The sequence below is a fragment of the Tupaia chinensis genome, unplaced genomic scaffold (assembly GCF_000334495.1).
Source record: "Tupaia chinensis unplaced genomic scaffold, TupChi_1.0 Scaffold138322_1, whole genome shotgun sequence".
Lineage (NCBI taxonomy): Eukaryota > Metazoa > Chordata > Mammalia > Scandentia > Tupaiidae > Tupaia > Tupaia belangeri.
In genome coordinates this window covers 2,508,824-2,526,176 of record NW_006198219.1, presented here as the reverse complement: position 1 = coordinate 2,526,176, position 17,353 = coordinate 2,508,824, and the positions used below count along the sequence as shown (strand labels likewise).

At 36.4% G+C, this 17,353-nt stretch overlaps 1 protein-coding gene across 1 annotated transcript in view; it reads right to left on the bottom strand.

The window, feature by feature from the left end:
- The window catches only part of COG5 (component of oligomeric golgi complex 5), a 262,688-nt gene that overhangs the window by 228,313 nt on the left and 17,022 nt on the right, over window positions 1-17,353 (bottom strand). Inside the window, 1 exon segment of the mRNA XM_006161165.3 lies at window positions 12,467-12,587. Within this exon segment, the coding sequence (XP_006161227.1) occupies window positions 12,467-12,587 (121 nt within the window).

Genomic DNA, 17,353 nt, shown 5'->3' with positions numbered 1-17,353 from the left:
CCCCGCCCCGGGGAGGTGACTTCTCGCTTTCTCTCTCTGTTTCTCTCTGTCTTTCTGGAGAGTGCACGTGCCCTATAGAAAAAACTCTCAAAAAAAAAAGAAAAAGAAAATACAGGCCTACAGTCAGGATATAGCAGAGGACAGGAATAAGGGCAGGCAGAATACTATAAATTCAGAGGAAGAAATCCTAAAAGCAACAGAACCACAAAAGCAGCAAAAACCCAACCCCAGCCTTACCTTTGAAATACACATACATGGGAGAAATCCAAAGGATTTGGGGGAAAAAGGCACCAGTGAGATAGGTGAACTTGCTGCCTTTTCAGACTGAACATTTCTTAAACAGTGTACAACTCAAGCAGCAGAAAGCCAGGGCCTTATGAACGTGAGGTGTCAAAGGACAGAGCTTGTGGCTGGCAGAGCAGCTGGAAAGTGAGAGAGAAGCACACAGAGGAGAAAGTAATCTCAAAACAGGGATGTAAGGGCCATAATCTTAGTATTAACTCTGCCAAAGTCCTTAATGAGAGCTAACTACAGAGGTACAGGGGTGAGCCACAGAACACAGGTCACTAAATTAGCAGCTGTAAGATAAAAGAACTGAGCAAAGACAGAGACTACACAGTGCAGAGGAAAGAACACACAGTCTATAACAGAGCAGGTTAACTACATGCTAGACCAACAAAAACAACAAAGCAATCCTCAAAGGACAGAAGAGAGTCTACAGTCATTAAAATGTACTATTCATAATATCTAATTTTCAATGAAACAATTTGCAAAGAAGTAGGAAAGCATTTCCTATTTTCCTTCTCATGAAGAAAAAAAAAAAAAGATGGCCAGTTCTGTGGCCTGTTGGTTGAGTACCAGACCCAACACCTTGAAAAACATGCTAGCCACATATGCATGCATGAGTGTGTGCACAAAATTACAACTGGAGTGGGGCCAGCAGGTGGCGTGGTGGTTAAGGGCACTGGACTCCCACATGGCCAACCATGGTTCGAGTCCCAGACCTGACGGCTTGCTTTCCTCACTTTCTCTCTCTCTCTGTCCCTCTCTGGTCAAATTAAAATAAATACAAACATACATACATAAATGTTAAATAAATTACAAATGGAAGAAGAGATTGAAAAGTGTGTTCAAAACGTAATTATTCCCTATGGAAGGAGAGTCTTTCTTCTCTTTCTCCCTCTCTGTCTCTCTGTATTTCTCTGGTGACAGCACAAGCTCCCCCCAGCAAAAGAAAAAAAAAAAAAAGACAAAAAGAACTCTCAAGGCAGGTTATTATGTAGGATTTTTTCCCCTTTGTTCTGAGAGGTTTTTGCCTTAGGCCACTGGCCAGGAGAGAGACAGAAACAGAGACAGCAAGAGGGAAAATAAGAAATCACTCCTTGAGGGGATGGTCATGCTACAATCCCTCCTCCTCCATTCTCCTTCTAGGATCTTGGGCACGCATGAACATGCACCCGGCATGACTTTAAAGCCACTGGGTCTGGAACTTGAACTATGTTTGGCCATGTGGGAGTCCAGTAACATAACTGCTACACCATCTGCTGGCCCTAATATGTACAATTTAGCAGAAAATTACTTCCAGGCAATATAATTCCCCTGAAGTAATTCAACACTAATTACACTGAACTGAATTAAAGATGCATGTTGTAATCTCTAGTGGAATTCCTAGAAAATAATATAGGCATTTTCTTTTTAGAATTATTTCCTTTATTTTATTTATCATTATTGTTATTTTTAATTTGACCAGAGCAGGACAGAGAGAAAGAGAAAGTGAGAAAGCAAGCTGCCAGGTCCAGAACTTGAACCATGGTCAGCCACGTGGGGAGTCCAGCATCTTTAACCAAACCACCGCCTGCTGGCCCCTATAGGCATATCTAATAGCTAAAAACTCCATAGACAAAATAAAAAATACTATAAAACTGATTAAAAGGAGGCAAGGGGAACCAGTAGATGGGGTAATGGTTTTGTCGCTGGACTCCCACATAATCGACTGTGGTTCAAGTCCCAAACCCAGTAAATTCACGCCAGGTGCATGTGCAAGAGAAGAATAGAGGAGAAGGGATTGCGGTGTGGCCATTCCACCTAGGTAGGGGTCATTTCTGCTTTCTGTCTCTCTGTCTTTCCGGGGAGCGTATGCACCCTACAGCAAAAATTTCTCAAAAATTGAAAGAAAGAAAGAAAGAAAGAAAGAAAGAAAGAAAGAAAGAAAGAAAGAAAGAAAGAAGAGAAGAGAAGAGAAGAAAAGAAAAGAAAAGAAAAGAAAAGAAAAGAAAAGAAAAGAAAAGAAAAGAAAAGAAAAGAAAAAGAAAAGGCAGGAAATTCCAATAACAACAAAAAAAAAAGCCCAGGACCCAGTGGCTTCACTGGTAAGTTCAACTAAACATTTTTTTAAAAACTAACATCAATACTTCTCAAAGTCTTCCAAAAAATGAAGAGAAAGGAACACTTCCTAACTTATTTTATAACCAATGAGTATAAGAAAAGATGTCCAATGCTACTAATTACCAGAGACATGCAAATCAAAACCATGATATCAACTCATGCCTGTTAGAATGGCTATTATCAAAATAAGACAATAAATAAGAAATATGGTCAGGACTGTGGAGAATTTAGAACCCTTCTACACTGTTGGCAGGAATGTAAAATGGTATAGCCCCTATGGAAAACAATAGGGGATTCCTCAAAAAATTAAAAAATAGAATTATCATATGTTTCAGCAATCTCACTTCTGAGTATTTATGAAAAAAATTGAAATAAGAAACTTGAAGTGACAGCTTACAGTAGCACTACTCACAATAGCAAATGTCCTATAAAAGATAAAAAGATTTTTAAAATTTGGTATATACATACAATGGAATATTATTAGGCCTCAGAAAAGAGAGAATCCTGCAATACATAATGAAATGGATAAACCTGGAGGACATTAAGTGAAATAAGATAGCTACAGAAAGACAAATACATGATCCCACTGAGAGAAGGCATTCAAACAGTCAAATACATAGAAACAAAAAATAGAATTGTGGTTGTCAGCAGCTGGCGGCAGTGGGAGTTGAGAGATAGAAGTAGGAGAATAGGGAATTGCTAATCAATGGGTATGAAATTTAAGTTATAGAAGATGAATAAGTTCTGCTGTTAAGCAGTATGCTTATAGATAATGATACTGTATTACACACTTTAAAATATGGTAAGAGGATAAATCTCATATTAAATATCCTTTTTATAGAGAGATTTTTGCTATAGGGTACATGTGCTCACTAGAGAGACAGAGACAAAGAGACAGAAAGCGAGATATCCCCCCAAGGGGGATGGTCATGCCACAGTCTCTTCTCTAAAGATCTTGGGCATGCATGCACACATGCCCGGTGTGAGTTTTAAGACCCTAGGTCTGGGACTTGAGCTGCAATTGACTAAGTGGGAAGCCAGTGACATAACCATTACACCATCTTCTGATCCCTCATATTAATTATTCTTACTACAATAAATTTTTAGAAAGAAAAGACCACACTATAAAGTTTTAACATTATCCAAAAAAGTGGAGAGCGAAGTCTGTGGTGGGGGAAAAAATAAAGGGAGGACTGAACGGAATGGTAAAGAATGGTTAAGATCTGGAGTCTGTTCACCTGGCACAAATAGACAAGTACAGTATTTCAACTTTAAAGTTTAGAAGCAGGAAGACTAATTTCTACTTGGAGGTCCTCTTTTGCATCTACATTTATTTTCAAAAACACATTTCTATAAAGCCCCCAACTCATTCCTCTCAAGACTCAGCCCAGATAAGGTCCCATGTCCATAGCTAAACCATTACGAAGAGAAATTAAATTATCATAACCAATCATTACCAATCATAATTTAAGCCCTGTAGACAGTGGTCTCTTCTCTAAGCCCAAGTATACTAGCAAGATAAACACTCAACAAAACTGAGATTCTACTACCAGAAAGGGAAAAGTGGAGAAAGAGGAATTGGAAGCTAATCCATCACGTATGTTACACTGAGAGTAGATCCATATGGTTTGGAAACCAATTTTAGATGTAAGAGTCAACATCCTGCTTTGAAAAATATCCTACACAATTGTTCTTTCCTGAAACACATGAAGGAGGTCTTTAGGAACAGGTGCTGACAAATACATCATTTTCCTAAAACAGCAGCTCTTGATAAACTTGAGAAGTGAACAACTGAGTTTCCAGAAACACAAAACATAAATTTAGACATGGAGGTTTTTCAAAGCAGATGTCACCAATCCTATAACTGCTACAGAAAAATCTTCAAAAATCTCTATGTGCCAGTTCATTCTGAGCATCATTTGAAGTACTCAAAAGAATAAATCAGTAAAAAGAAATATCCCTAGGTAATTAATTTAGACATTTTTAATTATATAGTATAAACTGACTAGATCTTAGGCAAAGGTTGGCCACATATTATGATTCCAGAAAGTTTTCCAAGGTGAACTGTAATTATGTTAATAAAATTACTATGGAAACAATATAGATCACCACTAATCACTAAATATATTCCTCACTGTAATAATAAAACTGTATCATTTGTATTATTTTCTTTTAGATATGGTAGAATACACTTCTGATTCATGGAAAGGGATTTCAAGTCCCTGACACAGAAGTTAAAGCAAATTAATTTAAACTGTATCCTATATTACTGAACATAGCTCTCAGATCATGCCTGTCTGCCCCATTGTTTACATGGTATTAAAATGTAGAATTCTGTGAGTACATCTATAATCACAAATTTACATTTAAGCCCTCTAACTTAGTCATTCACCAATTTCAATTTACCAAACTAAAGACTAACAAAAACTGTTTCATATAGTTTTGGCTTTTCTGTACATAAAACTAATAAAGCATGATGGCAATGAAAAGCAGAACAATCCACCTAACCTTCCTGTACAATGTTAGCCTTAGAAACCCAAGGTGCAATTCATTAAGAAAGCTGACATAATTTTAGAGAAATGGGAACAAAATAATGAGCCAGTTCTGAGGCACTATTTGCATACATTTAAGATACATTTTAATTTTTTAAATTTAACATTGACATATAATAGAGTGCTGATGTATATCAAGTAATACACACTGGAATAGAGGAGATTGAGAACTATTGGCTTAAGCATCCAAACAGAAAAGAAAACGCTTCAGAACTCATAAATTGAAAACTTTGCTACATTATTAGTTTGAAGAACTGATTTTACTGAATAAATGGTTCTCGGCAGTGATAAATGTTCTAGCAAGGGATGACAGTAGGTAAAATACAGAGCATCCATAAGAATCATGAACATGAAATATGGAAAAAAATATATACTTAGAAATGCTACTGGAAATTTGAAATGTACAAAAAATAAGGTACTACACTTTATAGTCAGTAAGTTGATTGTTTCTGTCTGGCTGTTACCCTAAATTTTTGACACTGTATGATGAAAAAATACGAATAAAATGGGATTATAAATTCTAAATGAATATCATATGTAAAATACAAATTTCAGTAACACTAACTTAAATTAGTTTTAAAAAGAGGATTGTGTGAGTGTGTATAATTTTAATATGCTTATCACTACCATACTCAAAGCCATACTTCAGCATTCTGACCATTTGGATTTGAGCACAGCATCACCTCCACCTGGTGGCTGTTGAACCTAGTCACACACATGAATAATTTGAGACCATATAAATAAAAACATACTTACTGAAAATGTCTATCATTATTTGCCACTATAGTGTAGATTTAAAAATGCATATGGAATTTCCTACATCAAAGTTGTCACAAAAAATTATGTATGTATTAAATGTATTTTAATGACACAAGTCACTTCAGATCTACAATAAAGACAAACCTAATACTGAAAACAGTTTCTGGTATATTTACAACCTTCCCTATCAAGAAACAATTTTAATAGGCTTGAAATAATAAATTTTCTAAAATTTTCACCTACTCCAATATCTTTCTGACATATCAAAAAATATTCATTAGTTCAATAATTACTGTATACCTATTAGTGGCAGAGACCATAAAAAAATCCTACTTTTCCTGGCCTGAGTGGAAGTCAGAAATGTTTATTGATAAGTACTATTTTATCAGATTAAGAAAATATCACAGCTATGATAAGAATATCAGATTATTATTATTATTATCCCTTCCTTTCACAATAAATACATTATAAAATGCTTCTATGATATTGAAATTTGGTTTAATTCTAAGAATATTCTTTCATGAAACAAGGTGTTAATATACTGTACCTTAGCAACAAAAATATCAAACTCAGAAAACAGTCTAAGCAATAAATACTAATAGAGGAGGCCCGGCCGTGGCAGAGTGTACTGTACACTATGGCTTGGCAAGCTGAGGCTACTGGTAGGCCACCTAAAAAGCCGGGCATGGTAGAGCACACCTACTAGGGAGACAGGCAGGAAAACTACAAGGTGAGATTCATCTTCCCAAAGAAAAAGCACAGCACATACACACACACACACACACACACACAATTAATGGAGGAAATACCTTCCTTTACATCCAATTGCTTGATTATAATTACTGCTTGATTATACTTTTAAAAAACAATGAAGCTAGCAGGTGCGTGGTGGTTAAGGGCGCTGGACTCCCACATGGCGGTTTGAGTCCCAGACCTGGCGGCTCGCTTTCCCACTTTCCCTATCTTTCTCTCTCTCACTCTGTCCCTTTCTGGTCAAATTAATTAATTAATAAAAAGTCAAACAAAATAATTCTTTTAAAAAAATCTTTAAGTAACTCAATAAAGTCGCTAGCAACAGTTAATCTATTAGCAAAACATAAAACTAGGTTCACTATATAAACAAGGCATATCATACATATATATTAGTATTTTATAGTTTAGTTTTCAGTATGAGGCTATCATATTACATTCTCATTTCCATTTACTACACATTCAGACTTAACTTTTACTTTATAAGTATCCCTACAAAATGAAATAAAAAATATCATTTTTCTTTTTCCTAAATGACACCAGGAAATTTTTTGATGGTAACAATCCTTCTGTTGAATTGATTATATGCTGCCACAGCATTTTAAAAAAAGGCAGGCTCAGATTTTTACACATACTCTAGACACAGGATCTGAGAACCCACTAGAATATAAACTGTATAAAGGGCAAGGGGCTTTCTGTTTTGTTCACTGGTATATCTTCAGTCTCTAGAATAAAACTTGCTATACATAGTATGCATTCAATAAATATGAGTTGAATAAATAAATGAATTTATCATCTTATGAAAAGACGATGAAGTGTTCTTTCTTTTTTTTTCCTCATGGAAAGTGCAGATGAACCAAAGTGGACAGTGAGGAGGAGAAGAAACTGGTTTTCCCCATCATTATCATTGTCTACCACCATCATCAGTTTCATGTTTAGTGTATAGATGAGGACAGACCTTGAACTTCTCAAATACAAAAACTGCATCTTATTCACTAATCTTATACCAGATTTCTAACAATCTATAGAACTTACATGTGTTGAAACCTAATTGTTTGGGGGTCAGTAGGTGGCGTGGTGGTTAAGGTGCTGGACTCCCACATGGCTATCCATGGTTCAAATCCCAGACCTGGTAGGTTGCTCTCTACTTCCCTCTTCAGTGAAAGTGTGTGCCCTATAGCAAATTTTTAAAATAATAATAAAATTAAACAAACAACTCTTAAAAAAAGAAACCTAATTGTTTGATAAGTAAATTAATTGTAAATCATGATATGCATGAACAGACTAGAGAGTAGTCACAAAAGTAGTCTATTACTTTTTTTTTTTTTAGGTTTTTGCCATAGGATATATGCGATCACCAGAGAGACTGAGAAAGAAACAGAGAGAGGGAAAGTGATAAATTACCCCCTGGGGGGGTTGGCCATGCCACAGTCCCTTCTCTGCTACTCTTCTGGAATCTGGGGCATGTGCACATACACACCTGGCATGATTTTAAAGCCACCAGGTTTGGGACTCAAACCACAGGCAGTCATGTGGGAGTCCGGTGCTGTAACAATCACACCACCTGCTGCCAAGTCTATTATATTTTTATGAAAAATTTTCTTTCTTCAATTCTTATTGGTAGGACGTTGAACATAGATAACAACAAAATAACAAAAAGCTACCTAGAAATGAAGTTATTATAATATACAACATGCAAAATACAGATATATTATTTTTAAAAGCCCAAAATCATTGAAGTGGACTTAAATAAATTGACCTTATGGTTCAGTTGAAAAAGCATTTTCTTTTCTTTGGAGAGGTTTTTGTTTTTGTTTTTGCCATAGGGCACGTGCATTCACCAGAAAGACAGAGACAGACAGAAAGCGAGAAATCACCCCCCATGGGGATAGCCACGCCGCAATCCCTTCTCCTCCATTCTCCCCTCAGGATCTTGGGCACGCACGCACATGCGCCCAGCATGAGTTTAAGCCGCAGGGTCCGGGACTCGAACCGCAGTTGACTACGTGGGAGTCCAGTGACATAGCCATTATGCTAACTGCTGGTCCCTGAAAAAGCATCTTAATGCCAGATACAAATCTATCACATTAGTCTATGAATTTGAAGGACCAAAATACTAACAAGTTTGATTTAGAAGTGGGACTAGTAACATATCATTCTAGCTTTCAAGAGATTAAACGCATAGCAAACTTGGAGAACAGTCAAAATTCCTATTCATGTCTGAAATGTAACTATATTTTTTATTTCTGAAATATAATCTTAATTGAAGGTAGAAATCTAATCATTTTATCATATCCTGATTGGAGAAAACTATGTAAATCAAAAGAGGACAGTCAACAGCACGATGCATTAAGAAATAAAATCTAAATGTCAAAATATTAGCAGTGAGTGAATAGAGGGTTCCCATGACTCAAGACGGTTATTCACTACTTCAGGTAACGCAGATACGTTACCAATATGAAGGTGTAACCATCAGGCTAATCACAGTTTGTCCCAAATATCTAAAGTACACAACCAGCTTTCTCTGATCTAACTGAAGTTTTATCAAACAAGTTTCTCATTATAAATTTGTTTCCATTTCATTTATCCAGAGAATAAAATTACAAGCATGCAATCCAAAGAAAAATGTTTATCTCATTGCAAATTAGTGAAGTAATATTCTGGGTTATAAACTAGTCTCTTGTGAACTTGGTTAATATAAAGAGAAAGATAAAGCATTAATGTGGATGTACAGAATTGGGAACTTCTCAGAAGGATGAGTTATCATTACACTTTGTGAGTGATTCAGTCATCCCTAGCCTCCTCTGAATTCCATATTCTATTCCCCTTAGAAGCAGAGTGAGAAGAATGTCCATCAGTGGGAGTAGAAAAGAAGGTTGAGTACTCACTGCCTCAGTTAGAGATTTTGATATAAAAGGTGGGCTGCCGGAAGAAGCCCCTGTGAATCATCCTTTCTTTTCTATTATTCCTAGTTTCTTTTTCATTCTCTTTTGTATTTTGTTAGTTCTTATTAGATATTATTGTAAGTGAAATTAATGCCATCTTCAGAATAAGTCAGGTAATAAAATATCCATAAACAATTATTAAACCAATTCTCAGTGTTGACAAAATAATGTTTCTAAGTCAGAAATAGAAAGATACAGACCCTAAATTGTGATAAATTTACCAAGATAAATAAAGCTTCTTGGCAGTCATAAATCTAAAAAAAAATCTGATCAATCTTAAGATAACTAAAACTATTTTTTTAAAAGAAAGCTTTCTAAAGCAAGAGTTTTACGTTATATTATTAAGAAGAAATAAAACAGAAGTAATTGAAATAACAAGCAGAAAGAAACTAGGTTCAAAATGAGTTTCTCAAGAAAACCTAAGAAGGGGGTAGCAGGTGGCATGGTGGTTAAGGCTCTGGAATATGATATGGCTGACAGCAATCGGAGTCCTGGACCTAGCAGATTTAAAATCATGCTAGGCCTGTGTGCATGCAAGCTCAAAATCCTGAGATGAGAATGGAGAAGGGTTTGCAGCATGGCCATCCCCCCTGGGGAGTGATTTCTCACTTTCCATCTTTCTGTTTCCCTTTCTCTTTCCAGTGAGTGCACACACCCCAGGCAAAAACTACTTAAGCCCCATTTTTTTTTCTTTCTAATATGATCCAGAACCAAACCGATATAAAAATTAGTAATTTTGGAGATGTTCCAACTACGGAAATGTCATCTAGTGTACATGTATAACTGTAATTGTGACTGTAAAATTGTGACTTTTATTAAAATACTAATTCTAAACGTAGAAACTTATTTTTCTTCTGGCTTCTCCCTCTCCTCTTGCCTTCTCCTTATTAGTTATCAATGCCAGGAGTGGTCAAGACGGAATGATTAAAAAAAAAAAGAATACCATTGCAAATACTAAATCACACATAATCTACAAAGCTTTGAAAATTTAAATTAATACAACCCACTTTGAGATAATTCTACCATGAACTACACTTTCCCAAAGACTTTTTAGCATTTAATATTTATAAAAGCTTTGAGTAAAGCCGATACTACACTGGAAGGATAATGAGCTTACACTCTTAATTACACCAACTCAGAACATTATGACCAATATATGTGCCCAGTTTATTAAAAAAAAAAAAAAGATGACATTACTATTACAGCATCTGTCAATTTCAGTAGACATGATCATCACAGTAAAAATTAGCTATATTTTTAACACAAAGGAGTGTCAGAAATGACACACACACATGAAACCTTGGAGTAATCTGTATTTGTTTAATGACTTTAGTATCTTACTATTTTTGAAGCATAATAGTAATAAAACAGAAAATAACAGTTGATACTAGAATTTTTACACTCCTATGTTTAAAACATATTATAAAAAAACCTCAAGCATTATTCACTGCTTTAAAAAAAAATCACTTTTGGGAACCAGCAGTTAGCGTAATGGCTATGTCACTGGACTCCCACGTAGTCGACCGCAGTTCGCGTCCCGGACCTGGTGGCTTCAAACTCACACCAGGTGTGTGTGTGTGCGTGCCCAAGATCCCGAGAGGAGAATGGAGGAGAAGGGATTGTGGCGTGACCATCCCCCTTAGGGGGTGATTTCTCGCTTTCTGTCTCTATGTCTCTCTGTCTGTCTGCCGAGCGCACGCGTCCTATAGCAAAAAAAAAAAACCTCTCCAAAAAAAAAAAATCACTTTTTATATGATCTATTCCAAGCATACTAAATCTCAAGTTAGATATATTCTGAATGATGTGTCTAAGCAAAGCCTGTATTTGAATATTACATAGCCAAAATGTTGTTGAAGTACGATATGTGAACATTACATTTCCTTGATCAGTTAAAAAAAAATATGGAATAAGCATTACCGTATGACTATGTAAATGAAATATAAAAGACAGAAAAATACAGAAAGAACTTGAATACTTTTCTGATATTATTGTGATATAACTACTTTCAAAGCACACTAACAATAATAAGCAGACTCAAGTCTAAGGTGGATATAATCTACAACCTTCTAAATCAATAAGAGTACAAATACCATGAATAGATCCACTTTAGAAAAATTGCTGGGTACCCATGGAAAAGAAGAAAACCATAAAGCCTCATTAAAACACAGGTGTTGGGCAGTTCTATGCACACTTATTGGTTATCAAAATTTTGCCTGGAAAATTATGAATTGCTGTATCATAGACTTTGCAGCTTATTAATAGTCAAAACCATGACTGCTAAACTCTTGAATGTCAAGAGCATGCTCTAAATGTCTAAGAATGAACAAAGAAATGAATGAAATAAATCTTCTAGGCATAATGTCAACCTGAAATTTGTCACCTAGAAAACAGCATTTCTCCTGATACATTCCCTAGAGAAATGAAAATTTAAGGTCACTTAACCTGTAAATGAACATTTAAAGCGGCTCTATTCTTAATCACCAAAAAGGAAACAACACAATGTCCTTCAATCAGTATAGATTGAAATTGAAAAATATCCATACATTGCTATTCCTGCAAACACAAAGTAACAAACTATTGGCATACCCAACAACTCAGATACATCTTCGGGTATTACGGTGAATACAAACAGTAGCCTCAAAAGGTTACATATGTTGCAATTCCATTTATGTAACTTAGTCAAAAAGACAAAGGTACAATGACTAAGAAAAGATCAGCAGTTGCCAGGGTGAAGAGCAGGAGATAGAGATGAGCATAGAGAGATAATAAGGGAATTCTGTGGGGTGGTGAAATTGTTCTGCATCATGGCTGTGGTAATGGTTATGTGAATCTATATGTATCAAAATCCGGACCTATATAGGCAATTTTACTATATGAATCATAGTTTTAAAAATAAACAGCATTTCCAAGAATCAACTTATTTGTCTCACCTGTTCTAAAAAGTGTGACAATACTGTATACAACCATCTTACAATTTTGCCCAGTAACATTTGCTAATGACAGTAACAAAAGTCAACAAAAAGTGACGTAAAATCTTTAAGCCTCTACTAACTCTTTAATCAAAAAAGGACTTACCAAGTTCATTGAGACTCTGAGCAGCTTTTGTTATTTCTCTACTTCCCCCTTGCAGTTGTCCTTGAAGTCTCTTACTGAGATACAAGATGCGAATAATCCTCCGAAGCAAATCACAGGCAACCTGTGCAAATATCACAATGTTTAAGTATAATCAATTCATGAAGTTTTATTACTATTACTGTTAATAAATGGCTGCTCATTCTTTCCAGATGCTAAAGATTCTTCATGCCTTTTTCAAAGTTTATTTATCCATTTCTTCCGGGAGAAAGATGGAGAGACACTCCCAACAGAACCTTCACTCTTTGATCCCTCTTACCCCCAGCCACAGCTAGTCAGGAACACAGGTGTGTGTGCCCACACAGCGCACATGTAGAGGGAAACCTTGGGATGCGAACCTAAGACCATCCCAGGTAGATCAGCATGACAGAGCATTGCATTACTGCTGCACCACCATCGTTAACCTCATTTATGCCTTTTTATTTTATTTTATTTTCATCCCCACCATTTAGAAACTTAAATAATCACAAGCCTTAAGAAGCATCATATCACCTAGGGGACATACAGAAGTACTATTTTTACCTTTTACAAGGAACTCCAATTTATGTCAAATAGAGTATCTGAGATTGAGGCACTGGGGAACCCACAGGTTCTTCTCAGTCATGGGCCAGTTTTCTTTTCTAAGCCAGTGGATCTCAGTCTTGACTGCAAATTAAACTTAAGTGGATAGGTTCCAAAAGCTCTGATGTCCAGGCCATAGCCCTGACCAATTAAATCAGAATCTCTAGGGGTAAAAACCAAGCATCACTATTCTCTTTTCATTATCCCCACAAGCAGCCAAGACTGACTTCACTGTACTAGGCTGAGTAGCCTCCTTCTGCTGTTCCCTGCAGTTTCCATAGCTGGCTTCTCTTTTCTAGGTCCCTACAGGAATGGTCTTAAGACTTCCCCCAATCTTACTAATTCTCAAAGAATTATAAGCATACTCCATAGAGTTTTCTTAGACATTTTTATCACTAATAAACTATAAAAGGGAAAGTTACAATGACCACCACCCCCCCCCCCAAAAAAATAAACCCTATCCCATGTATTTTCACATTACCTCCTATTCTCTCTCAAATCTTTACTGGCTTTTAACCTATCCAAAAACAGGTAAGAAATAAAAATTAATCTAATTCAGGAAACTTTATCACCAAAGCTGGATCCTGAGCAGTTAGCCTGCGGATGAATGAGGTGGAATGGATCAGACGGAATAATGAGTAAGCAGTGATCTTCAGTCTCAGAACTGATAAAGGAAGGAGACAGCCTACACTGCTGCATGAATGCCACCTTTGAATGGCCCTGAGGCTGCAAGGATTTCTCCTCTACTCAGCAATAACAGTAGAAATAAAAATTAGAAGTACTAAGAAGACAGGACCCCTGGGCTTCCAGCTATTAATATAAACATTCTTTTATGGGTGAAATGCACACATACATACACCAGAACCACACACAGTCATACCCACACACCCACAGTTCACATCATGCACACACTCAACATGAACATACAAACACACACATGTTTACAAACATATATAAGTCAAAAACAACTAAGTATTAAACATGTTTACCTGACTACTTTTTGGAGTAACTATTGTCTGAAGTACTTAAAAGACTATAAGAATGCCAAATAAGAATTTGGACATATTAATCTTTTAATTAAATGTTACTTATTTTCTGAATATTTCTTGAATAATACAAGCACATGATTTAAAATTCAAAATCTAAACAGAAATAACACTGAAAAGTCAGGATCAGGTGCCAGTAGGAGGTGTGGTGATTAACATGCTAGACTCCCACATGGCTGACCACTGTTCAAGTCCTAGACCTAGGGGCTTTATTTCTCATCTTTCCTCTCTGTCTCTCTCTGGTGAGCATATGTGCCCTACAGTAAATGAAAAAATAATAACAACAAATAAAATTAAGTAAATAATTCAAAAACAAAAAGTCATAATCACATCTCTATGTTCCTATATGTATTTGACAGTAACAACCACTGTTACCTGTTTCTTGTCAGAATTGGCTTTCTTTAGATGAATAATTTGGAATGTAAAATCCTTAGGAACAATTCCTCTAAGATTCAAAATGCATCATAAGGAGAAATACCAGAACTTGCTCTAGTATGATCCCCTGAAATTGTCCTTCCAGAATTCTCCAGTCCTATCCAATAAAGAGTATACCCTCAAACATGAAATCTTTGAGTTAACTCCTAATTATTTTATCTTAGATTTTTGTTTTAGGGTGTGTGTACTTGCCAAAGAGAAAGAGAGACAGAGAGACAGAAAGCAAGAAATCACCCCCACAGGGGGATTGGCCACACTGCAATCCCTTCTCCTCCATTTCTCAGGATTTGGGGCATGCATGCACATGCACCTGGTTTGAGTTTGAAGCCGCTGGGTCTGGGACTCGATCCATAGACGGCCATGTGGGAGACCAGAAACATAACCATCACACCATCTGCTAGTCCCAATAATTTTAACATCCATACTTTACTGTCACCAGATCTTATTGATTATCCTACTGAATAACACAGCACTTGTTATTTTTCCTACAAGTGTCACCCTAAGCCTAACCTTTATAACCTTCACCTTAACACAGGGGTCTCCTGGCTCGTCTTTTAGTCTCTCACTGAAATCTTACCTACCAAATTCACCTTTTTAAAAGCACAGTTTTCGGTACTATAGTCATCTTAATAAACATTAGTGGCTCTCTATTTACAGATTATGTTACATCTTCTGCGAATAGCACTTAATAAAATCCTCAATCAGCAAGACTTTAAACTAATCTACAAGGCATTCACTCGCTCCATTTTCCAATATAGTTACCTCTTCTACATCAATTTTCTTTCCTTAGAAACACAGAAAGCCACTTCAGAGAAGCACAGAAATCTACTTCAGAGATAAACAGTGAACCTGGAATCACCACAAAGATCAGAAGACGGAACTGTGTCAGCGACCACAGCAACCCTTACGATCATATCACCTTCCATCCATCCTTCACCTCCACAAGAAGAGACGCCCTATGCTGACCTTTATGGTCATCTTTTCCTTACTTTTATCTATGGTTTAATTACTACAGTAAATACTCCTAAGCAGTCTAATTTTGCTCTTTTATAATCTATAGTTTTCCTTACCATCTCTTTATCTTTGCAATTTGTTGAATATATTGAAACATCTGTCCTACAGTTTCCCACAAACTGGGTTTTGTTGACTGTATCTCCGTAGTATAGTTTAACAAGTTCCTGTCTTCATATTTCCTGTATGTTTGTAGCTGGATGTAGGCAGTTTCAACAGATTCGGGTTTAATATTTTTGGCAAGATTAATAATTAGGTGGTAACATATTTATAACACATCCATGATTTTATCTCTTTTTGTGATGTTATCAGCAACAGGTATGCAAAGTCAAAAGTCATTAAAACATAAATGATTACAAAATGATGATACTCCAAATTCTATCATTTCATTTTCATTGCTTGGCACATAAAATTTCCCTATAAAAAAAACTTTGTTTTGTGGCCAGCAGGTGGCATGGTGGTTAAGGCGCTGGACTCCCACATGGCCTACCATGGTCTGAAAATTACTCAGGGTGTGTGTGCATGTATGCCCAAAATTTCAAGAGGAGAATGGAGGAGAAGTGATTGTGGTGTGGCCATCCCCCCCTCCCCCAGGGGGTGACTTCTCACTTTCCCTCTCTCTGTCTCTCTGGCAAGTGCATATGCTCTATGGCAAAAACCTAAAAAAAAAAACTTTATATTTCGTCATCTATTCTTTTTTGTTTGTTTGTTTGTTTGTTTGTTTGTTTGGAGAGGTTTTTGCTATAGGGCACATATGCTTGCCAGAAAGACAGAGACAGACAGAGAGACAGAAAGCAAGAAATCACCCCCGGAGGGATGGCCACACCACAATCCCTTCTCCATTCTCCTCTCAGGATCTTGGGCACGCATGCACACACATCCAGCATGAGTTTTAAGCCACCAGGTCCGATTCTCGAACCGTGGTCGACTACATGGGAGTCCAGCGACATAGCCATTACGCCAACTGCTGGTCCCTCGTCTTCTATTGTTTACCCAGGGGTTCTACTCATATAGGAAAGTAAGAATAAATACTTGATCTTTCACTTACTTCATAATTTTCAAAACGAAGCGATGGTTTTCCAATATCCATCAAAAATGAACTAGAGTGAGATTTCACGTTTGTTTCGTTGGGGGATTTTGGTATGGTTTCCTATTATTACAGACTTATAGATTAAATATAGTGATGGATGCCAATCTATTGTAGCTTTTATCCTTATTGATGATCAGACTGACTTGCTTCAGCCAGTGGGTTTCTCTAAGCATGAGCAAATGTACCACTCTGCCTGACACTGAGAGGTTTCCAGGATTTAGGAATTTCAGTGCTAAAACTGAGATGGTTGATCACCCTGAAGCATTTTTAAGTTGGTTCCTGAGTTCTTTTGTCATGAACACAGTTGTCATTGATAGCTTCCTTGGTATCTGGTATAAAAATGTTACAGAATAAACATCTGTCCTACAGTTTCCCACAAACTGGGTTTTGTTGACTGTATCTCCGTAGTATAGTTTAACAAGTTCCTGTCTTCATATTTCCTGTATGTTTGTAGCTGGATGTAGGCAGTTTCAACAGATTCGGGTTTAATATTTTTGGCAAGATTAATAATTAGGTGGTAACATATTTATAACACATCCATGATTTTATCTCTTTTTGTGATGTTATCAGCAACAGGTATGCAAAGTCAAAAGTCATTAAAACATAAATGATTACAAAATGATGATACTCCAAATTCTATCATTTCATTTTCATTGCTTGGCACATAAAATTTCCCTATAAAAAAAA